The following is a 24,626-nucleotide window of genomic DNA, read 5'->3' as shown; positions in this document are numbered from 1 at the left end:
TCCCTTGGGGGTGGAATGCTGAATGTCAAGGGACAGTGGTTAAGCTGATACTATTTCTTGTTTTAAAACTAAACAGAACTCAGTTCTTTGTGCTAGCTGTGTTTGTTTTCATTACCTTAGCAATGTTTTGCTGACATGTTATTGTAAAGGGCCATAGGAATGGTGTTCCACAAATTAGTATAAATAGAGGGATCGAATCGCCCGCTCCTGAGCTGTAGCCATTGAAATGGAAACAGCAGCCTGTATAGCTGCACCACCAACGCTGCTCCGTTGAGAGACAAGGGAGCAGAATCCGTTTGCTGATTCAACAGTGTAAATCAGATCCTGGTCCAGGAAGTGAAGAAAAATTGGTTTAGCCAATTAAAGGTAAGCAGTGCTTTTTAACTAGGGAAATGGAAACACCTTCCGCCCCGCCCCCGTACTCTGCCAGTGATGCCTGCTTTGATACACCTTATCGTCATCTCATCTTGCCAAAATCTCTGTGCTTCTTTACAATGCTCTCTCTTTCCTGATGCGCCTTCTCTGGTGTAAACAGGGACAACAGGAGTAATTGGAGAAGCCCCCAAATCCTAAAGCCAAGCCATTGTCTCCATAATAACATAGTCTTGCAATTATCCTCTTGCTTCTTCTGCAAATCCTCTGCTCTGCGTAGGTCACCACCCTATCCCCATAATAGTTGAGCCCTTCCCCAACATTTAAATAGAGCAGTAACAATTGCTCTTTCTTCCTCCTTAGCAGCCTCTTTGAAAGTTTGATTAGTTTTGATTACTTTTCTTTATATAGAGTTTTTGAGGGTGTGAAGAAAACCTAAGGTTAGCTCCCCCTCCTCATGAGCCAGGGATACCTTGAATTTCATTGAGTAAAGGTAATTTGCAGAGCAATTGGGATGTCCCAGATTGCACTCAGTGGCAGTTATCCTTTAGAAACAATGGTCTGGCTGGGGGAATGTGTTATTCATTTCTGTGCAAATCCTGTGCTCTATCAACATGCTCTGTGTTTTTAAGGAAGAAAGCAGTGACCTCCCCTCCACATTGTCTCTTGTCCCCTTATCCATTACAAAGTTGCCAAACCCTAATAAAGGTGTAAAACACTTTTGGCCCAATCCTTAGCTGTGTAAATCAGTGTAGCTCCTTTGAAGCTGATGATCTGGCCCAGTATGGTTAGTGAGTTTTCTTAGGGTTAAAACTTTGCATGATCTGGACGTTGTTCCCATATAACTGCATCTGAGCAAAGAGTTGCCAAACTCTATTCTGAATCCTCACAACAAGTGTCCCTAAAGCACCAGAGCTGCAGCTAGAGGTCAACTTGTTCTCCCTTTTTCAGTTAATTTTTAGAAAGCATAATTCACTCTGCATTCCTTGTTTCACACGCCACCACCCAGCAGGAATCTTCAACATGGCCCCTTACTTCAGCTAGCTGTGCTTTTTCTTTGCTTCCCACTTTCTGGGGACATGCAGGAAGTGTCAGACCTAAGGTACAGTGAAAATATTTGAATAGATCCTGCCAAGAAATTAGCCTTTCAAGATATTTTGAACATAAAAGCTGTTCCAGAGAAAACTGAACCTACAATTAGGACAGAAGCTATTTTTAAAATCACTTCAGGCTTCACAGCTGGGGTTTTGTTTGTTTTTTAAATTCTTTGTCATTTTAAAGATAAGTCCTGTGTAATAGTGTTCTGCAAAGCAATTCTACAGAGTCCAACACTTCCAACATGGTTCTTTATAGTGCAACCATTAAACTCAGCTACAGTTAGGGACCTATACATAATTCCAGCATTAGGAGGGTTTTGGTAACTCAGCTGTTGAAATCTGCCTCTGTCTGCTGTTTAGCATATAAGATCCCAACATGAGAGAGTTTTTATATATATAAAATAAGTTGCAGGAATGCCAAAAATACATATATATATGCCACTATCAACCTAGCTTGGAGTCAAACCAGCATCCTGTATGTGAAATGCTTAGTATCCTCCTACTAATCCTCTGAGCCATCCAGTCCCTCCTACATAATAATAATTCTTTGCACTTCTATCACCGTATTAATCTGAAGATCTCAAAGCACTTTGCAAAGGTGAGTAAGTCATATTATCCCCATTTTATAGATGGTGAAGTTAAAGCACAAAGGTAAAATCCTGCCCCCATTGAAATCAGTGGTAAAAAGCACATAAATTTCACTGGAGCCAGGATTTAACTCCGAGAATTAAAGCGATTTGACAAGGACACAGTGAAGCAGTGGCAGAGTCAAGGCGTGAAGCCAGTGGTCCCAAATCCCAGGCATTTGCTAGAACCTGCAGATCATAAAAAAGGATTTAGGAAACTGCCTCAGGATGGTTTTATCTATCTAGCTACTTATGTGACCCACTATCACCATAGTATCCAAACACTTCCCAAGTATTTAAAAATAGAAATTGGAATAGAAATCTCTCTTCTTCTTTTTTTTTTTTTTCCTCCATTCCCAGACTGTAGGAGAAATAGCTGGGTAGTTTATAGGACTTTTTCTTTACTTTGTTTATTTTGCATGTGTGAAGAACTTGTAGAAGGAAAGCTAAGCTGCAGTAATGAATGGGTTCTGCATTCAGTAATGAAAATGGTGAGGTCCATGGTCATTTATCTCATGTGGGAGTGACTTCCATGGTTCCTCTGGCACTGGTCTGAAGGAAGGATCTGCAACATTTCAGAGTGTTTCCATTCATGCTGAAAGCTTCTTGGAGGTGGGAAAGGAATATTATTTGGGTATCAGATGTTGCAAAAAGGTCCATTAAGATGAGCACAGAAGTAGCATCCCTAGGCTGAGAACAACAGGAGGGCTTCATCCACCAGTGCAACAAGTGCTGTCCCAATACCATGCCTGGCTTGAAGCCTGGCTGAGAGGAATCCAGTATACTAGCAGCTTAACACGTAATGTTGGAGACTGTTGCTGTTCTCCTGTTTTCTTAATTCGCTTGCTTCCAGAGGAAGACTGGCCACTAGGAAGCAGTTTAAAAGGTCTCTAGTATCAAGCAGTGGTTTCTTTAGGATTGATTGGAACATGGGAGGCTTGTGACTCCTCCATTTGGGGAGGCTGGGCAGGCTTGGACCATGGCCCCACCTGGAGGCCTGCCTCTGCTCGGCCTCCTCCCCCTGAAGCCCCACCCAGGCTCCCCACCCGGCCTCTTCCCCCAAGGCCCTCTCCTTATCCACTCTTTCCCCCAAGTAGGGTTGCCAGAGGTCCGGTTTTTGACCGGAACGCCCAGTTGAAAAGGGACCCTTGCGGCTCCGGTTGGTACTACTGACCAGGCTGTTAAAAGTCTGGTAGGCTGTGCAGCAGGGGCCCCGGGGCTAAGGCAGGCTGCCTGTGAGTCCTGGAAGTGTCCGCCAGGATCCTGCAGCCCCTAGGTGCACGGGTGGCCAGGGAGTCTCTGTGCGCTGCCTCCACCCCCAGCGCCAGCTCTGCAGCTCCCATTGACCGGGAACCGCGATCAGTGGGAGCTATGGGGCAGTGCCTGCAGGCGCAAGGGCAGCACATAGAGCCTCCCTGGCCGCCCATGTGCTTAGGGGCTTCAGGGACCTGGTGGCCACTTCCTGGGAGCTGCCATAAGCGCCACCAGGACCCCAAACTCCCCCCGCCCAACCCCCTGTCCCAGCCCAGAGCCTCCTCCTGCAGCCCAAACCCCTCATTTCTGGCCCCACTGGAGCCGGCACCCCCAGCCCAGAGCCCCTGTACCCCAACCTTCTGCCCCAGCCTGGAGCCCTCTCCTGCACTCCAAACTCCTCATCCCTGGCCCCACCACAGAGACCTCACCCCCACTTCTGCACCCCAACCCCCTGTCCCAGCCCAGTGAAAGTGAGTGAGGGTGGAGAAGAGCGAGCTATGGCGGGAGGGGAGATGGAGCAAACGGGGGTGGGGCAGGGGTGTTCAGTTTCGTGTGATTAGAAAGTTGGCAACCCTACCCCCAAGGCTCCCCCGTCCGTTATCACGTGCCTTCACCCCCTCTCCCGAAGGGTCACCCGCGCCAGCTGACTGGCTGCTTACCGCTTGCACGTGCCTCTTCACCCCCTCCCGTAAGGTGGGGGAGCAGGGACTGGAAAAGGCAGAGTGAGGGCAGGCCCTCAGGGTGAAGAGGACGAATGGGGCCGTGGGGGCAGAGTGCGGGCCGGGCCATGGCCCAGGCACCCTTTCAGCGGTGCTGTGCTCCAAAGGTGGCAGACCAGCTGTTTGGGGAGGCTTAGCCTCTTATACCCGCCGCCCATGGATTGGACTATGTTTTAGAGCGGGTGGCAGATCTTTCATCAGGGGAGGTTCACACAGTATCTATTCGCTAGGGCCACAGGTGTTCTCTCGTCCCTTACATCCAGGAGGGGCCAGGGGTCAGAGTCTGTGATACTGGTCTGGATTGCAGTCAGTGTTCCATGATGAGTTGTGGTCATGGGCAGAGTTCTTGGAAGGAGGATTTTGTGTTTGGTGTCGTGGCTCCTGGCTTGTTCTTGGTGGCTTACAACGCCATTCCATTTGGGGGTGACCTCTGTGAAATAAGGTCATTCCTGTCAGTGGACAGTGCTGTGTTGTGGGGTTGAATTATTTGTAAGCACCCCATTGCCTGGTTACTAAAAACTACATTTTCTTTTCTTTCTTAAATAACCAAAGGCAAATTAGTAACAAAAAAGCTGCATGATGGTGATGGTAACCATTATAATTTTATAATTACCATTATAAAAATATAGCCTCCTGCTGGATCTTCTGAATTGATTCTAACCACTATGTCATACTGTGCTAAGTCACAGAGACTTGGACCATTGGTGTTGAATACCATAGTATGTTATAAATCAGGGGGTTTTGGCCCAAGAGCCACATCGGGATTGCAAAACCATATGGAGGGCCAAGTAGGGAAGGCTGTGCCTCCCCAAACAGCCTGGCCCCCACCCCTTATCTGCCCCCTCCCACTTCCCGCCTCCTGACTGCCCCCCTCAGAATCCCTGACCCATCCAACCCCACCTACTCCTTGCTCCCTGACCACCCCCTCCTGGGACCCCTGCCCCTAACTGCCCCCCCGGGACCCCACCCCCTATCCAACCCCCCCTTCTCCCTGTCCCCTGACTGCCCTGACCGCTATCCACACCCCCGATCCCTGACAGGCCCCCAGGACTCCCACGCCTATCCAACCACTTCCTGTCCCCTGAGTGCCCCACCCCGCAGAACCTCCACTCCATCCAACCACCCTCTGCTTCCTGACTGCCCCCTGGGACTCCCCGCCCCCTTACCATGCCGGAGCCAGCCACTCCACCGTGCTGCCCAGCAAGAGCAGCAGGCCAGAGCGCTGGTGGCGGGGGAGGGGAACAGCGAGGGAGGGGCCGGGGGCTAGCCTCCCAGGCTGGGAGCTCAAGGGCCGGGCAGGACAGTAGTTTGCCCACCTCTGTTCTAAAGGGTGTTCATATAAACAGGGCCTGTCTAGGAAAACGTTTTCTAGTACTGTTGAAAAATTGGCCAGGCAAACTCTGTTTAACCTGAGCTACCAGAAACTACTTTAAAATCCATATTTAAAATTTCAGTGCATAATGGGCCAAAAGGGGTTCTGTGGTGGTCTTACTCAGTAAAAGCCTTTTGAAAAGGGAAGAGCTGGGAAAAAACCTCTACGTTCACATGCACATGTCCTGAGAATGTTTCCAGAGATATATATCATCTTTGTTTAAAAATAAATCCATCCAGGAGTTTCCAGTATAGTTGGGAGTTTGTGCCTAGACTGGAAAGGACCAAAAATCCACCCACCAGTAAAATATCTCCATGGTCTTTAATCGTTGGAAAGGGTCAATTTTGTGTTTTGGTATTTTTTTAAATGCCAACACAAGGTGCAGTCAGGATGACTGTACTATTGCCAGGGACGTGAACTTCAGCACTTGGAGTCTCCTAAGTTAAGTGGAGATGAGCAATTTGCAGCTAGGAGAATATTACGTCTGCTGGAGAAGCATAGTGGGGGAAGGGAAGCACTCTAATGACTTCTTTAATGGGAGCCATTTACAAAAGGCATCTGTGGCATTCCTCTGCAAAAGGAAGAATAAAGGCTCAGCACCATATATGGTGACACTTTTATGTTTTTTAATATAAACATGTACAGGCTGGAGCAATCCATGTGGATTGGGTGTGCGGATTGGTTGGTTGGGGAGGGGCAAGGGGGAATGAGACCCTGCTTTTACTCTCTTAGTGTTCGGAAAGTTAAAAGCTTGGATCTGAACATATAAACATTAGGGCAGAGTTGGAAAGATTTTAAACATTGCAAAATAGCCTCTTCCTCTGCCTAGATTTTCCAGCTTTTGTATTTGTTTTTCTTTAGCTTGTTTGTGTGGGGCTGTTTCATTCTTTAAGTGTGCTTTGGTTTTGGTTTAAGAAGGTGGGTGGGAGTGTTTGTTCATTCCATAATGCAAGTAACAGCCAATTAGCAACAGCTTTTGGAGATACCATTCATCCAAACACATAGTAACCTAACCAACTTAGCCATCCACCAGGATACTGAGCTCAGAAAAGGAGAGGGACACGCTGGTTTTGATGTATTTTAGTGGAACGCAAAGCAATTTAGCTCAGGCATATTGTTCTGGTGGGGGTGAGGAATATCCTTCTCTTCCGATTTCCCTTAAACTTTTCAGGAACCAAGTTGGAGAATGCAGCTGCCAGGTGTCTCTGATGCTGAGAGAGAGTTCAGTTTCCGGAGGAGAAATGCACAGAGAGTGAGTACAGTTCCCAGGGACTTGCATGGGTGGATTTTGTCTATTTTTGCTATGCTAATTCTCTGCCCTTCCAGACCCAGGCTGGCTTCATTTCAGCCTAATCCCCAAATGTGACCCAACAAATTGTTTTCATCATACAGTTGAAGCATATTGTACCAAGCCAGTGTAGAAATCTTTTTTTGTTTGTGCCCATATATGGCTCCTGAAGTCATCACTGATGCAATAAACTAATGGAGTGTGTTCCTCTAATCAAACTTCCCTTCTATAAACACATTTCATCCTTGCTCTGAGATTGTTTCCTGACATTTTAAACCAGCCCCTTTCCTGGCTGTCTTTCTTTTTTCTTTTGCTGATCACAGTGGTAGGGAACCAGCCAGCTCTGGAGAACGAAGAGATGGTGGTGATCATGGTGTACTAACTTTCTGCAGAATCGGTGGCTTCAGAAAGAGTGGTGGTGACACCAGACCAGCTGAGGAGGAGCAGGAAGACGTTCGAGGGGTACTCAAAAGACGAGTGGAAACCCGGGAGCATACAGAAGAAAGGCTTCGACAGCAGGAAGCAGAGCAGCTTGATTTCCGTGACATTTTGGGGAAGAAAGTCAACACTAAAAGCTTTTCTGAGGAGGAGCTGAAAGAAATCCCAGCTGAGCAAATGGACTTCCGCGCTAACCTGCAGCGGCAGGTCAAGCCCAAGACCTTGTCGGAGGAGGAAAGGAAAGTTCACAGCCCTCAACAGGTGGACTTCCGTGCGGTGCTGGCCAAGAAGGGCACCCCCAAAGTCTCCTTGCCAGAGAAGGTGCCACCCCCTAAACCAGCCACCCCAGATTTCAGATCTGTGCTTGGCTCTAAGAAGAAGCCACCAGCTGAGAATGGCAGCACCAATGCCCAAGCTCGGAACACCAGCACCAATTCTGTGGCTCAGAATGCCAGGACCAACTCTGAAGCTCAGCATGCCAAACCAGAGGTGAAAGAGGAGGAGAAGAATGACACAAACTGTGCACATGGGTGCTCAATGGTAGATGGTGGAATAATTGAGAAGAAAGTCGACAGCAAAGGAATGGCACCATCATTTACAGAGAAGCTCCAGGATACTCATGTAGTGGATGGTGAAAAATTAGTGTTACAATGTCGGATTTCCTCTGATCCCCCTGCAGCTGTCACCTGGACTCTAGACGGCAAAGCCATCAAATCATCAAAGTTCATTGTCATCTCTCAAGAAGGTAATTAAAAACACCAACTGGATGGCACACTGTTACATCCACCTCTTGATTAATAATGTTTACTTTATTAAATGCAATGCAATACTTTATTTGAGTGCTATGCCAGTAACTGACTCCAGATGCATAAGTCTTGTTATTTCAATGGCGTGCACAATGAACAGCATTGTTTGACATGTTTCCTGTAGATTCCCCTTTAACAACTTGCAGATGTAATTTTTATAAAATTGAACATCTTGCATTCTTGTTAAATGCTGTTTATATTGTTAACCGTGTTTATGGACCCCGTACATGGTGTTTATTTAAACTGAATTTAGAGGATTTATAACAATGAAAAACAAAATAACATTATTGCTGGTTTGTAAATTTTGATTTAAATCTCATGTATGTTAATTTTTCAGGCTGGTTCTAATTGAGTTCAGACTCGTGAGAGGAAGGGGGGATTGAACTGTAAAAAGTTGTTACAACTCCAAATTATAAAGCAGCCGCCAAGATCAGAGCTGGGAGATTTAATTCCCAACGCATTTAACTCAGATGTATTTAATTGATGTTATACCACTTGAAACGATACCAATGCCATGCACAATGTTGCAGCATTCCAGAAAACTAACTTGAAATGTTCAAAATTAATTAATCTATTTCACAGCTCTGGGAAATGGACCAGAATTTGGCAAAAACCCTTAAAAACAGTGGTGTCAAATTATCAGAATCATTCCTTTGCTATGTTCTGCAAACTGAATAAACAGACTGTCTTGAACTGGTTTTCTACAGTATGAAATGGGATGTTGTCTCTAGTACAACACATTTTGCAGGGGACAAAAATAGGAAAATGTAATATCAGTAACACCGAATAAAGTCCTTATTGTTTGTTGGTTTCACAAGGCACCTTTAGATGTTATGCAGAAAATGACATGGTCCTATAGAACTCTCAGCAATAAAGTGATGGTGGTAATAAGTTACTCAGCCTTCTACAGTATCTGCTCTCTTATCTATGTTTCACTGTATAGCTAACTCACAATAGTGAAACTAAATCAGAACCAAAATACCATACCTAGGTGGACCACCTAGAGTAACAAGTTACTGCACAGTGATCTGAACACAGAAGCAACTTCTGGACTCCTTTATTTTAAGCTCGTGGGAGCTAGAAGTTTTGCAGAGGTAACACTGACTTCACATAGGTACCACGTTGGTGCTCAGATACCACAGTGATGGGCACAGTGTCAGTAGCTAGATGGAGTGGAAGATGCACCAAGCGCATGACTTCTTTCCTGTACCTGAAATGGTATAATAATTTCATTGACAAGCATCAGCCCTACTTGTCAGCGGGTGTAGGCTGGTTGTAGGCTCTCACCTTAGTGCAGAACAGGGATGGTGTGTGTATGTATGTGTGAGGGGGTTGAAAGGGTGGGAAGCCAACCTTGAATAACCCTCATCCTGAGCTGAATCCCTGCTTATGCAGAAAGAAGCCCAGGTGGCACGGATTCAACTCTGGCCTCGGCTGCAGTTAGCATTCATCTCTCCTCACCGCAACCCAATGCAGAATTACAGCAAACAACCTGACAATGCAAATCTCTCTTCCAGACAGTCATTTTCCTGAATTGCACTGGAGCTGCCTCCTGGGCCCAGTTTTATGTCACAGTGCTCTTTCTGCATGAAGTTGCTTTCTTGCCCGATGGAGGTGGAGTACTAAGAAATATTAATGTTATAAAGGGGGTTGTGATGTGGTGTGGTTGAGCTAGAAACCAGAACTAGCTAGAACTCCCTGTGCTCCGGATTTTCCAGGAGAGGAATGATGCTGATGTTGGCCTGTCAGCTGTCTTGACTGATGGGTTGTTAAAGCCTCCCAGTGTAATGGGGCTGGTGCAGCAGCATTGAGTTGTGGTGCCACATGGCTGATATTTTGTCATGACCTCACAATAGAGCAAGTTCTTGCCAGGAGACTGAAAAGAAAAGCTCATGATGAGAGGAAAAGTACAACATTTAAAGATAACCACGCTGCAAGGAGTAGGAGCTCTGGCCCAGATTTTTTAGATATTTAGGCATTGGTCTGCTCAGCAGTGCCACAAATTTTATCCGCCGTTATGGAGCCTATGACTAAGGCTATGGCTACACTACCAAACGGTCTGGACTACGAGGATGTGAACAGCAGTACGCGCCAAGGTGCTGCTCAGTAACGTCCTGTGTGGATGCTGCGGGCGTGTAGTAAAAGGTTCCTAGTTCAAATTAATGTAGTCCTGTTTGGAGAATGCTATGTTAACGTGAACAGTGAACCTTTTAGTTTGCATCCGCAGCACTGTTAGTGGAGTGACAACACATCACTTAGGTGCATGCTGCTATTCACACCTCCATTGTCTGAACTGGGGAGCAGTGTAGACAAGTCCGAAGAATCATTTTCCAAAGTCAGTTGGGCACTTAGGAGTCTAAATCCCACTGAAAGGGGCTTAGGTTCCTAAGTCAGTTAGACATTGCAGTGCTGAGTGGAGCAATATCTAAATACCTCTAACAATCAGGGCCACAGCCTTTATGTTCTTGTAGTAGTGATATTATTAGCTCATTGGTATTATCTTTAACTTGCTTGGCTTTTGGAAGCTACCCACTGGTAAATTTTGAATCAATATCAGCTGGCTTTGGAGCTGGGCAGGGGGGGGAATCGTACTGCTGTTCTGCAGTGAGCTGCTTCCATGCCTGCTGTGAATTAAATAACTAGAGTTTCATGATCCTCATTCAAAGCAAGTGCCAATTATTTTGGTGATTTATTTTCTTTTTCCACTAATAAGGGTTTGTAAATATTCGAAGGATGTAAACACCGAGACTGGAGAGGAAATAATTAGCATGCTAAAAGGACATATAACTAGCAGCTGCAAGGTAGGTAGTAAGGAAGGTCAAATTTAGGTTGAATATCAGGAGAGAATTCTGGACAGTGAGCTCTGTTGTCCTATGGGATAATCTCCCAGAGGAAGTGGGGGACCCCACCACATTTTAAATCCAGATTGGATGTAACAGTAGTAAGTGTAGAAAGGCAGCGTGAGTCAGGGAACTGGGTTGGTAGTCCAGAGACGTGGTTCTGTTCACTGACCTGCTGCGTGGCCTTGGATGCATCATGTCTTCTCTCTGTGCCTTTATTTCCCCTGCAATCCTTTGTCTGTCTTGCCTAATTAGACTGTAAACTTTTCACGGCAGGGACCCTCTCTTACTCTGTATAGTGAGGCCTTGATCTCAGTTTGGGCTTCTAGAAGTTGCCAGAATATAAATAACAACAGGGAACAGCCCTGCACTGAGAAGGGGTTAATCTAGGTGACCCAATAGGTCTTTTCCATCTCAAGCTTTTATGCATAAAACAGCAACAGACTGGGCTATTTGCAGGTTAGAACTCTGCATTACCATGATGAAGACCCAGGTCCAATCTTTGTGGGTGGGAGTGCTGCACAAGCAGCCTGCTCCCTCTTGGCACCTTGTCCTCCTGCAGCAAGCCCTCCGCCAATCTACGAGCAGCATTTAATGGGCTCTGCAGATAATCCTGTTCAGCCGTCCTCAGCTAAAAGAAGGTTGATGCAATGGGGAGGAGCGGAATTAATAGCAAAGGGACCTAGCTCACGTTAATGAGCTTAGTTCCTGCAAAGCTATTTTTGAGTGCTAGGGTATCATCTGGCTCTCATTGTATTCAACAGTAAAAATCCTAGTGGAAGCAGGATTGAGCCTATTGTCCGATATTTCTCCCTTTCTTCGGAATGTATACTACCCTTAGATTTGATGGCAACATTTTAGTTGATGGCCGTCAGGTGTAGAAAAGGAGATCTCTAAGAAAAAATACCATAAAATGTATCCAATCATTACTGTAGCTTCATTGTGAAGCTCACAGAAATGGCACGCACCTAGTTAATGAATCAGGATCTAAGGCTGCATTGGAATAACCTACTGCCAGAAGGAGAGAGACCTTTACCTGCCCTTTTGCATAGCCCACACCTGTTCTCGTTGATGTGGGCTGATTGCTCATAAAGCATGCAGCATCAGTGACACATGAACCTGGCACAATGCCACATTTTTGCTCTTTTGAAACCAAATTAAAACACTCCAACATTACTGGAAAGCCAAAGAGGCTGCAGCATCACTTAAGTTATTTGACCTCCATGTGGTCAAATTTACCACTGGGGTAAGCACATGGAAAGTAAAGTAACATGGCCACCTGCCATACGCCAGTGATTTATTGGTTTAGGAATTGCAGGTTAAAAAGTGTGGATCTTAGACACACACACACACACACACACACACACACACACACAAAAATCTCTTCTGACACCTAGGTTGTACCAGTGATCTGAACTCTTCCAGCTGAGTGTAACAATCCTTTGGAAGGAACTTCCCCTACCTGGTTTGTCCCCTATTCGTAATCAGCCCTTTCCTCTGCTAAACAACTTTCTACTGAAATGTCTTCCTCCTCTTTTGAAGAGGCTGACCCCATAAACCCTCCTTAAACCAAGTCATCCCACCAGCAGGCAGGAATGATGGGCCCAAGCTGTGAAGCTCTGAATCCAGATCCAAACTTCCCTAGACCTTAGAGGGTTACAAACCAGAACATGAGCTCCAAATCCCATTTCTGATTCTAACATCTCCAGCAAACAAGAGATAACACTCTGCTCAAGGAAAGCCTGTCAGGCCCTTGCCCTCTGTACTTGGCCCATGACTTTGTCATGGTCTAACTATTAAATAAGGCTTCCAAAATATTTCTCTAGGTTAAAGTCCATGTTAGCTATAAAAATCAAGAGCCTGGACAGCATGATATTGAACACTATCTCACAATTACAACATACTGTAGCTAAGAACACTGGCTCTTCCTTCTATCTGCCATCCCAGCATCAAAACTGTTAACATCATCACTGATTTTATTTTTCTTATTCAATTTAGGTACCTTCATACTAACTGCCTGTCTCCATGCTGTTAAAGGAATGCTTCCCCAAAGAGGAAGCTGCAAGGTTTAGTATTTTAGGGATGGGTTCATTTGATGCTTGAAGTATAATTTTTATGGGAGGGTGAGACAGGATCTCCAGTTTTTCTTTTACTAATAGATTTGATTGGCTGCTATTTGCATATGGTGGAGGTCACTGCTGGTTTTCTTTTCATAATTACAGTTTGTGCTTTTAAATGCCTGTCAAAGGTTCAGTTGTTTTAGCACTTGGGATGGGCACCTTTCTTTGTTTATCATTACTTAAAATAAATAAATAACTGATAGAAAAGATACCCAGGAGGTGGAAAATGTTACTCAGGTTAGAAATAAGTACATCTGTGTAGTTAAGAGACATTTGATTTTAGTTCACGTTGAAGTGTGAGCATGCTCCCTCTTTTTTTAGCAGGTGAGTTATTGGGGGAGTTTGAAAGTCAGTGTGGTAGATCCTGGATGGACAGATTTGGAGGCTGGATGGATAGTAGCAGCATGGAACAAAATTACTTTGACTATAAACTACTTGGGGGAGGGATTATCTTTTTGTTCTGTGTGTATAGCGCCTAGCACACTGGGGTTCCAGTCCATGACTAGGGTTCCTAAGCACTATCACAATACTAATAATAACCCCAAGGCACAGAGACTATTAGGGGAGAAGGTGATGAAAGGAGCATTGAAGTGGGATCATTGTTGGAGAGGAGAGATGCAAAATAGGACTATGTCAGAGCTGGGTGATTTGCCTTTGTAATTAAATTCTGATTTAGTGTACTCTGCTATTTCTGCCTAAGTGCACCACCACCACTGTGGAATGATCCTGTCACACTCCCTGGAGTGGTTTACAACTGTGAATGCCAACCTCGGGGCAGACTGCCAAAAAGCAGGGCAGAGACCCCAAGTGATGGTATCTTCTATAACTAAATTTCACCAACCCAATAACAAATGTGAACTCCTGAAGCACATATCAGTCTCACCATGGAGTTACAGACAGTCCCCTTGGGCATTCCAGTCTATCTTGCCTCCCAGACAAGCTGGACTTAGTGATAGTTGATTGCTATACATCAAAGATCACAACCTGAATCTTTTGTTTCCAGTCCCAAGAGACCAGTCACTTACCCCAGTACCACTTGCACCTCAGTTCTCACACTAAAGATTGAGAATTTATTAACTAGGAAAAAGAAATGAGAGTTATTTACAGATTAAAGTAGGCAACATATATTACACAAATGAATTTCAGTCTATGGGTCCAAAAGGTGACAGAACTGCAGCAATCTGTCTACACCACTGAATGAATGTCTTTTAGGGCTAATCCAGATTGACTCCGGGGATCTCTGCTTCTGTTTCATAGCTTCAGCCCTGTGAGAGTCCAAACAGCCAAAGAGAGAGAGAGAGAGATTTTCTTGTCAGCTTTTTTTATTTTCTTCTTCCAGAATTCAAGTCGATGGGACGAGCACTTTTGCATGTAGTCTCTTCATGGGCGTGCAGGGGCAATTAACAATGTCTCTGAATTGTGATATCCCACAATGGTGCATTTAGTTTTGCTAGGCCTTCTTGATGCTTAGAAGACCGTCCCTCCTGACTGAGTTCACTGTTTCCAAGAAAACATTTCCTTATAGCATATGATAAAGATATTGCAAGTGAGATTAATACATGTAGCCGTTTATAAGCATTATGTAACATCTAAACACACTGTTATAATTCCAATACCCATCTTAACCATACCTAACACAAAGGTGAAACAGACAGATTTCCAGCAATGAATTTGTCATTGCTCAGCTGAGGCCTAAAGCCTTGGCAAGAGTGGCACTTGGTCTGCCAGCGTCACAGACCCTATACACAACCTGGGCCTGAAGGATCGTTGTTTTTACCTGGGCCTATATCAGGTGACAACAATGCAGCTTGGCATTCACCAAGCAAATATGAGGTTGTGCACCAGAATTCCCATTGCTTTGTCCAGAACATAGCTCCTTCACTGCTAGTGTTCTTTTCCCGTCCCTGTTGCCGGGACAGCATGAACAATTGTTGATCTTGTTAGTAATAATGCCTTTAACAACTTCCTTGTGACTTAAGTTGCTTCTAAGTCCTCCTGTTAATCATGCATGTCTGACTGCTAAACCAGTACCTGCCAGAACTTTTTGGATAAAATCCTTCCTTTGTCAAAACAAACGAAAAATGTTGATAGGATAATTCCACACCTGTACACCACAGATTTTACCTCCCTTCAGGTGCATTTTCTTGTGCCTAGCAAATAATTGCATTTGATCCCCTATATGTATTATTCCAAACACCACAGTTCCTTTGATATATGTGACATCTTAGGCTGAAAAAATGTGTAACCTCCAGGAACTGACTGGAAACACATCATCATGAACTGGGACACTCAAGCTACCTACACCTGTATGTAGGAGAAAAAACCAACTACATAAATCTGAACACTCTAGAAAAGGTCAGAAGAAAAGCAGCTGTGGAATCTCAAATGACCATGGCACAGCTCTGCTAAAGCATCCCAAATGCTTTATGATTTCCACCCCCATCATATTGTGGTTCCAATTCCTCCAACAAAATAAAATGACCTTAGTCATAGGCTCCAAATTTTATCATCAGTTATGTTATATTTACTTCCAGAAACTGTTGAATAGTGTCAAGCCTTGTACAAACCCCTGCAGAACCCAACTAGAAACACCCCCATTCGATGATGATGATTCCTCATTAACAATTACTTGAGATCTGTCAGCCAGCAGTTCTTAATTCATTTAACATGTGGTTTATTGATATTTTATAGAGAGAGCTTTTTAATAAGAATCTCATGTGGTACTGAGTTAAACACCTTACAAAAGTGTAAGTATATTACATCTACACAATTACTTTTATCTACCATGCTTATAGTCTCTTCAGAGAATGAAATTAGGTTTGTTTGATCAGAACAAGTTTTCATACAACCGTGTTGACTGGTGTTAATTATATTCCTATCCTTTATCAGTACTTTGTCAATTGAATCCCCTATCAGTGTGTCCATTATTGTGCCTGGTATTGATGTTAGGCTAACCTGCCCAGAGTTTTACGCAGGTCATCCCACTTGTACTTTTTTAATATTATCACAGTATTAGCACTCTTCCAGTCTTCTGGAATTTCCCCACTATTCCAGTATTTATTAAAAATGAACATACTCATTCCATCAATCTCCTCAGCCAGCTCTTTTAGGATTTTGGGTGCAAGTTATCTGGGCAGGGCTGTCCTTACCCATACGCAAAGTACACAGCTGTGTTAGGCACCAGGAAACTTGGGGCACCAAATTTCCTAGTGCCCTGTGCAGCTGAGCGCTGCTCCAGCCCCTGCCCCACCCCTGCCTCGCCTCTTCCCACCCCTGCTCCGCCTCAGCCCTGCCACCACTCCACCCCTTCCCCAAAGCCCCCGCCCCTGCTCCGCCCCCACCCCGCCTCTTCCCACCCGTGCTCCGCCCCAGCCTCACCTCTTCCTGTCCCTGAATAGGGTGGCGGGAAGTGCAGGGACGCAGCCCCAGCCATGCCGCCAGTGAGTGCTGGGGGCTGGTTCCCCCCTGTCCCCCAAGACCTGGGCCCAGCCCCCGCGGAGGCCTGGGCTCCCCCCACACACACATACCCGCAGAGGGGGGCTGTGTAGGGCCCCAGAATAGCTAGGGACAGCCCTGTATCTGGGCATGCTGATTTTAAAATGTTTATCCCTAGTGGATGATATTTAACATCCTCCTTAGTTACTAATGGATTAGTAAGAACTTCATCATCTGATCTGAGATTACTCCCATGGGAGATAAGGAGTCAGGGCTTTCGCTGACTAGAAGTCAGGACAAGCAATTTGATACAAGCGGTGTTGTTTGTTGGTTTGTATACTTGTTTTGTGTTCTGGAGCTTGCTGACTGTACAGCTTCATGGAAGCAATGCAGCAGCTGGAGGTATTTTGCTAAGTTTGCAGTATTCTGGTTAAACCACAAAATCCTGAAATAGGCCCAAAACCCTGGAAAGGGGTTTTGTGTTTAAACTTGAACCACCTGTAAACTGTCTGCTTACATCTTCCATACCCTGCCACAGCACGACTACAGAGGTCCCAGTTATAGTCCCTGAAAATGTCTCATCCAAAGCGTTTGTATGAGCTCTCTTGCATGTGCACTGTCCTCAGTGACAGTGTTCTCAGTAGTGCTGATGTGTGAGCTTTAGGGGGTGTCATCAATTGGCTGATTACTGTGAACAGATCTGAGCAGGACAAAATTCATTGTGAAGTTGTTCCCTCAGCAGGGATTTGTGAGATGCCAAGATTCAAAATACCCAGCTGGAATCACCCGGCTGAGCTTTCTCAAAACTATGAGAAAACAATCTCTGTGCAGGAGGTCAAGAAGGGCTTTTGCAGAGGAAATACCAAATACTTCATTGAAAGACATTTGGCCTCCTAGACCAGGGAATTGAATATAGCCCTCGATCACGGATCACAGGCGTTTTGGAAAGTTTGGGGTTTTATTGTTTGTGTTTTTGTCCCTGTTGAACCCAATCAGATTTTTTTGTTTTTGTAGTTAAGGACATATAAATATTCAATGTTAAGTTCTATAAGGAAAGAAAGGGCAGACCAAGACCTAGACACTAAATGAGAAAATACTTTCCAGGACAGTATTTGCAGTATACAGTAGGTAACTTAGTTTATTAAAGAGGCAATGAGGTCTAGTGGATGGGGCACTGGACTGGGAGTCAAAAGATCTGGATTCTGTTCCCAGCTCTGCTACAGACTTGTGTGATCTTGGGCAAGTCACTTCACCTCTTTGTGCATCTCTTTCTCCTCCCACCCTTTACCTGTGGTGTTTTTGTGTGCTAATGTGTTATCTTTTTGATACAAGTTGTAGAACTCTCTAAATTATTTGGAATTAGTCTTAATATACACTCAGACTCTGTCTATGAACTAGAAAAGACTACCTTGAACGTTGTATGTCATTGCAAGCAGCCTGTAAGAGCATTTTTTTAATGCTTCTCCTCCATTTGCTGTTTGTGCTGCATTTTGAGTTCAAACCTGATTCTTGAGATAAATCATATGGGGGAAGACACTCATTTCTTTTCCTGTGACTGGCAGAGCCTATATACTATGTGACTAAGAGGGTCAGCCTCTCTCAGCAGAAATAATTTTCATTTTGTTCCTGGGGGGTGGGGGAAGATAGTATTTTAGTCCATTTCCCCAATCTAGCTGAGAGTCCAAAAAAAAATTCATTCTGTCCTCCTCCTCATGCTTGTCTCACAAAGCAATTGCATTGAGAAGTCTCATTACATTTCATTTTGCTTCACATCATGACATACCCTTTTAAGAAGGGGGATTTTCTCTATATGAAGAGTTCAGTTGTTGCATCAGAGCTGAAGCCAAATCTTTGTGTATCGCTGGGGGGAGTCTGTAATCTTCTCTGATACTCCTGTCATGGTGAGTTGACCACTTTTAAGGGAGTTTGGGCTCAGTTTCACCTGTGATTGGTTTACTTCTCAGATCATGAGAGTCATATGATAGGGATGTGTGTGACCAAGAGGCAGGCCTGCTGGGAGAAGAGGCAGTCAGTACTTAACCCAGAGAAAGAGAGACTGACCAGTAGGAGGTGCTGGGGAATGGTACAGTAGTCAGAGGGTCCAAGAGAGCTGGAGAGGCCTAAGAGTAAGTAGGACATGAGACTCCAGGAGTGATACATAGAGTATAAAAGAGGCTTGGACAATCAAGCACTGTTGGGCTGGAGGCACAGAATTTCTACCAAGGTGTGTTTAGGGGCCCAGACTGTGCTATCCAAAGAGAGAGGAAGGAAAGAAGCAAGTCCTCTCTTTCACCTGAGAAAGCTGCTTGCTTGTGTTTGGATTTTGCTTTAAGGGGGCTAAGTCACTCAAAAAGCATCAAAGCAGCATATAAACTGTGGGGAAAGGGAGGATGTGCCCAGAGTTGGACTGAGTAAGTCATTGGTACAGCCTCTACCTGTTGGAAACAGACTCTTGGTTCACAGAAAATAGCATGTTTTAAACAGGAAATTTGTTCCCTTGGGTTAGAATTCCATGGCCACAACAGAATTAAGGCGGAATCCTGCATTCTGTCCCTGTGACCCAATTGAAACCAAGTCTTGCACATTTTCCTCTAGGAATGCATTTGCTACACTGATACCTTTGATAGTGCTGATGTATTGTCCTTTTTATTTTTTGAGAGCTACCATTACACTTGTTCTTTGAGCCATGCCAACAAAATGAAAGTGACTTTTGCAGTATCATTTTCAAGCTTAGGCACCTATTTTAGGTTACCCATTTTCACCCTTGGGTACTGAGGTGAGACCAAACCTAAAGCCTGCATCTGATCAATTTGCAGAAGTCCTGTTGTCTGTAGTCTTAGACTGTAAGCTCTTTGGGGCAGGGACCATTTCTTGGTTATATGGTTGTACACCACCTAGCACAATCTGGCCCCAGTCTCAGGTGGGGCTTTTACGTGCTGCTGTAATACAAATAATTATTACTACTAACATAGGTTTGTATCTGGCTCTCGCATGCATCTCTACCGAAAGTTCATTTTAGGTGCTTCAGTCCTCTTTTGAGAATCAAGAGTAATTTACGTATTTCAGCCTTCATATATAAGGTGTTCATCACTACAGTGAATTTGAAAATTGGCCTCTTAGTTTAATGAAACATAGCTTCTAGCGTAGAGATACCAACAACATTTAAGGAACTGTGATCTCCTACGGAACTCAGTATTGCCAGTAGAGTTTAGCCACTCTGCCCCATCCCTGCTAGCAACGCTGTGCTTTCAGAATTTGCAAAATGCAATGTCCCTCTGACCTCTCTTTCCTCTGTGTTAGGGTCACTGTGCTCACTCACCATTGACAAGGCCTTGCCTGAAGATGTGGGCCAGTACCAATGCATAGCTGAGAACGCAGCTGGGAGAGCTGAATGTGCTTGCAAAGTGTTGGTGGATGGTAAGTCCTTTCCCTGGTAGGGAAATTCCTTCAGTAAAACTTCCTCCTTCTTTCCGTATGTGCTCTTTCCCAACCTCATCCCTCACTAAATTGCAAAAAATAGCTGCCTGCTTCCTCCCTGCATTCTTTCTGTGAAAATCGTAACTTAATCCCCACAACAGACAGCCCAAGCAGAGAACCAGCAGGGAGCTGAGCACTAGGGATGCTTTGGGGTCTAATCCCTCTTTGCTCCTGCTGCCCACTGGGTTTCTAAAATGGTTTTAGAGCAGTTAGTATAGAGTGTTGCTGGGCCTATGAGGATTTGCCTCTCTAAGCTCTCTGCATTCTGTCAGTCCATTTATAGGCGATCTGAGTTTCTTTGGTTAAAAGCCTCTTTTATGCCCTTCCATCCTGAGCTGTGCAGAGAGCAGCTCAGTTGCAGCCCCCCTTCTTCTCATTGGTTAAGGAAGGCCTGTCATCCTTGGTAGTGTCCCCGTTAATCAGAGCAGTTAACGGTATGAGCTTTATCGAGTGCCGCTGCTTCTGAACAGCAGAGAGCTTTCCTTCCTTGTTTGTCCCGCTTGTCTTTGGAACTTGGCATTCCCCAGCAACTGTGAGCAGTAAATCCTGTGTAAACAATGTGCAAACCAACAGTTTTCCCCAGCTTTGCAGGAAGACCAAAAACAAATTTATGACGAATGAGGGGAATATCTTCCCCTCCCCCTCAGTTCTTAAATAAGATGAATATTTTATTATTACTTTTGTTTTTAATTTCAGATCCCTCACCTACAAAGACCCCAAAGTCTGCTGAGAAGAAGACCAAAAAGTCAAAGAGCTCGCTTCCCCCTGTACTCGCAACAGAGAGTAAGTGGTGTAGTGATTTAACAACTTCCTTTTCATTGGAATCATGAGTGCTTGAGCTTCAGTGGTACTTCCTGTGTATAGGCACAGTAATGAAGGCAGACAGCTTGTGTTGTTTCTTTAACCCTTCCATGCAGGTCATGCGAATCGAGAGTTTGTGCCTTAGGGAGAATGGAAGGGAGAGGCAACACTTTTTGACACATCCCACTCAGTTTTCAGTTCCCATCATGATGCAGTAAACTTACCACACAGATTCCTTTCTGATTGCTTTCTAAAAGGAACTTGGAAATTCTCAAGTGGTTTACTGTCACTGCAGATTCAAGACACAGTATATTTCTTGTATGGAGAAGAGAGGGTACTGCAGGTGGCCCTGTAACCTGAATAAAATGTCATCTGTACCATAGTCTGCTCTATTTTTCTCCACTTGAATGAATTGGATTATGGGGTTTGTGCACTTTTTGTTTCAAGCTAATAAGGTTCAGTTTGTTGGAGTGTTAATTGAAATGACTGTTGTCACTAGCCATAACCTGGAAAAATTCCTAGTGTATGTCATAGAATCATAGAATATCAGGGTTGGAAGGGACCTCAGGAGGTCATCTAGTCCAACCCCCTGCTCAAAGCAGGACCAATCCCCAATTAAATCATCCCAGCCAGGGCTTTGTCAAGCCTGACCTTAAAAACTTCTAAGGAAGGAGATTCTACCACCTCCCTAGGTAACGCATTCCAGTGTTTCACCACCCTCCTAGTGAAAAAGTTTTTCCTAATATCCAACCTAAACCTCCCCCACTGCAACTTGAGACCATTACTCCTTGTCCTGTCCTCTTCTACCACTGAGAATAGTCTAGAACCATCCTCTCTGGAACCACCTCTCAGGTAGTTGAAAGCAGCTATCAAATCCCCCCTCGTTCTTCTCTTCTGCAGACTAAACAATCCCAGTTCCCTCAGCCTCTCCTCATAAGTCATGTGTTCCAGACCCCTACTCATTTTTGTTGCCCTTCGCTGGACTCTTTCCAATTTATCCACATCCTTCTTGTAGTGTGGGGCCCAAAACTCATATCCAGCTTCTCGTCCACTGTCACCCCTAGGTCCTTTTCCGCAGAACTGCTGCCTAGACATTCAGTCCCTAGTCTGTAGCTGTGCATTGGGTTCTTCCGTCCTAAGTGCAGGACCCTGCACTTATCCTTATTGAACCTCATCAGATTTCTTTTGGCCCAGTCCTCCAATTTGTCTAGGTCCCTCTGTATCCTATCCCTGCCCTCCAGCGTATCTACCACTCCTCCCAGTTTAGTATCATCCGCAAATTTGCTGAGAGTGCAATCCACACCATCCTCCAGATCATTTATGAAGATATTGAACAAAACCGGCCCCAGGACCGACCCCTGGGGCACTCCACTTGACACCGGCTGCCAACTAGACATGGAGCCATTGATCACTACCCGTTGAGCCCGACAATCTAGCCAGCTTTCTACCCACCTTATAGTGCACTCATCCAGTAAGATGTCAGTAAGATGCACTACATTTCTTTGCAGTAACAACACACTTGCATCTCTGCATATATCAGCAAGGTTAAGGAGAAAAGTGATTTTTTAAGTAAACATTAAAGCTAGTGTGGTAATATACAGTATTTTATTCCAAGTGGCACTGCAGCATTTAAAAGGAAGAGCAGCAGAACATATGATTTCCTAACATAGAGATGTCTCCCTGAAATGAACCTAAATCATTTAATACACTAGCTCTTAAAGAAGCTGTAGAGAGAAGATTCTCTTTAAATGGAAAAATTGTGTCCTCTTCTTTAAGATGTTTCCTTGTGTAACGTGTTTCTAATGGAGCCACAAAATAATATAATCATCTGTTTAAAAAAATAGTCTGCTTTTCTGGTAAACGGACTATTTACAGCTTACTGTCGACTTGCCCAATACAATTTGATTCTGCACTGTAAGTATAGTAATGAATAGCACCTTTTGGATTGTTGATGCATAACAAGGCTGTTTTAGAGTAGCAGCCGAGTTAGTCTGTATCCGCAAAAAGAAAAGGAGTCCTCCTTTTCTTTTAACAAGGCTGTGTTTACCATGTAACCTCAAAATGTGTTGTCATGATACACACTGTGCATGAATCCTAAAAATGTACTGTAAATGCTGCTCCCTGCCTACAAATACACGTGTTCCTCTTTGAAGGTGACTTGCACATTATGCTGTATCGACTCAAACACAACAGCTTGAGAATCTTTCCCTTAGTATTCAATCCTGATCTGGGTGGAAGTTCACATCGCTCCATTGCCTTCTGTGGAGCTACACTGATTTACACCAGCTGAGTATCTGACCTTAAAGGGAATAATAAGTGTGAAGAGGGACAATCAGCTTATACTTTACCTTCAGTAGAAAAGAAATTTACAAGGAATTGGAGGGTCAGATCCCTTTGGCAGCTTTGAACATCTCAGCCTTAAGTCTCTCAAGGGGTGTGTACTCATCTTCCTGACATTCCTGTTTATGTTCCTCTGTGGTGACGTACTTAATATACAAAACCAATTCGGTCGTGTTTACCATCTCAGACATAAGCTGAAATCCCGCTCAGATAATATACTAGTAAGAATCATTTCCATCTGAAAGACAATGGACTTAATGATGGGTGTGGGTGTGGGTGTGTACCTTGTTAAAGGATCACTATTACAACTGTGAGTGTCCCTCAAGAATGCCAATAAAGTAAGAGGTCCCAGTCTAAATACGGGTTAAGTTGTGCTCTGATCTCTTCCGGGCCGTGTCACCTCCTCAGTCCTAGACTATCTGTACCCCGCCTGCAGCTGTATTTTTGGATTAACTCTGTATTGTTTTCATAGTTTGATGGTGGGTTTATTTGCAAGTTTATTGAAAACTAATTTAAAAAAAAAACACCTTCATTTCAAAGGGAAATGTACTAGTTGGTCCAATTTTATGTGAATGTCTATATCTGAACATAACGAATGTCCCACTAGCTTTGATAAGTGAATCCCTAGCTCAATGACTATTAATTGTCATTCATACTGGCAGGGAATAGTCATTCATGAAGGCAATGACATTTGATCAGGGAAGAGAGTGAGCATGACATTGTACCCTAGTAGTTAGGATACTCGCCTAGGGACACCCAAGTTCACATCCCTGTTCCAATGGCTAATTATTTATAAAAAGTGGAAGAACTTCAACAGGAGAGATTGAGACAGACCCATACCAAAATATCTGATAGCCCAGTGATAGGATGCTCTCCTGCAGTGTGGGAGATCCAACTTCAAATTCCTTGGGGACATCAGGCAGAGTGAAGAATTGAACCTGGGTCTCTTGTGTTCTAGGAGAGCACCCTAACCACTGGGCTGAAGAGTGTATGGGAGGTTCTTCTGCTTCTCCTAACATAGCAGCAGTTGTGGAATGAAAAATACAGTGGTCCAAGATCTAGGACTTGCCTCAATCCTGCCCAGTATTTCAGAAAAAAACCCTGTAGACAAAGCAATCAATGACATTTTTAATATTGATGATATGCTGTTCCCCCAGAATGCTACCATTGGCCAATGTCAACAGCCACCCTCAACTTCATCATTTGATTTAAAAAGAGAGTGTAATGGGTTCCCTTTGCGCCTGAATCAAGAGCCATTTTCTCATTTGGTTTGATTCTTCACTGCCTCCAGCCTTGGTTTGTCACTTGCACCTGAACAAAATGCTAACCTGTAAAATACTACCAGATCAGAATAGTGATGTATTTACATTCACTTCACACACATGTCAATAAGCACACAAGGCCCTGGAGAATAGGAAGTTTGCAGAGTTTATGTACAGTTCCTTGCACTGCTGGAGCAGTCACATTGTCAGTGGATAATGCGTGGGCCACCAATTGAGAAGCCACCAAAAAAGATATGGACAACTAATTCCCATTAAAATTAATGGGAATTGGGCATCCAGATCTCCAGTGTGGCTTTGAAAATCTTGGTCTACATCTCCAGTGTTTTATGAACTTTAACTAATCCTCATCCGCCCTATC

The 24,626-nt window shown here is 44.4% G+C and overlaps 1 protein-coding gene across 6 annotated transcripts in view; it reads left to right on the top strand.

Moving 5' to 3' along the window:
- The window catches only part of MYLK (myosin light chain kinase), a 325,099-nt gene that overhangs the window by 224,986 nt on the left and 75,487 nt on the right, over window positions 1-24,626 (top strand). For 3 of the 6 annotated variants that reach the window (XM_084643345.1, XM_084643344.1, XM_084643347.1), the window contains exons 15-18: window positions 6,612-6,692; window positions 7,052-7,911; window positions 19,668-19,784; window positions 20,541-20,627. In XM_084643345.1, the coding sequence (XP_084499471.1) occupies window positions 6,612-6,692; window positions 7,052-7,911; window positions 19,668-19,784; window positions 20,541-20,627 (1,145 nt within the window). Of the gene's footprint in view, window positions 1-225; window positions 367-5,845; window positions 6,049-6,611; window positions 6,693-7,051; window positions 7,912-19,667; window positions 19,785-20,540; window positions 20,628-24,626 lie in introns of those variants that run through there. The other 3 variants (XM_084643349.1, XM_084643348.1, XM_084643346.1) reach the window with 3 other exon arrangements.

This window comes from Lepidochelys olivacea (assembly GCF_965140295.1).
Source record: "Lepidochelys olivacea isolate rLepOli2 genome assembly, chromosome: 11".
Lineage (NCBI taxonomy): Eukaryota > Metazoa > Chordata > Testudines > Cheloniidae > Lepidochelys > Lepidochelys olivacea.
Note: the sequence above shows the minus strand (reverse complement) of the source record. Positions and strands in the feature narration are given on the sequence as shown.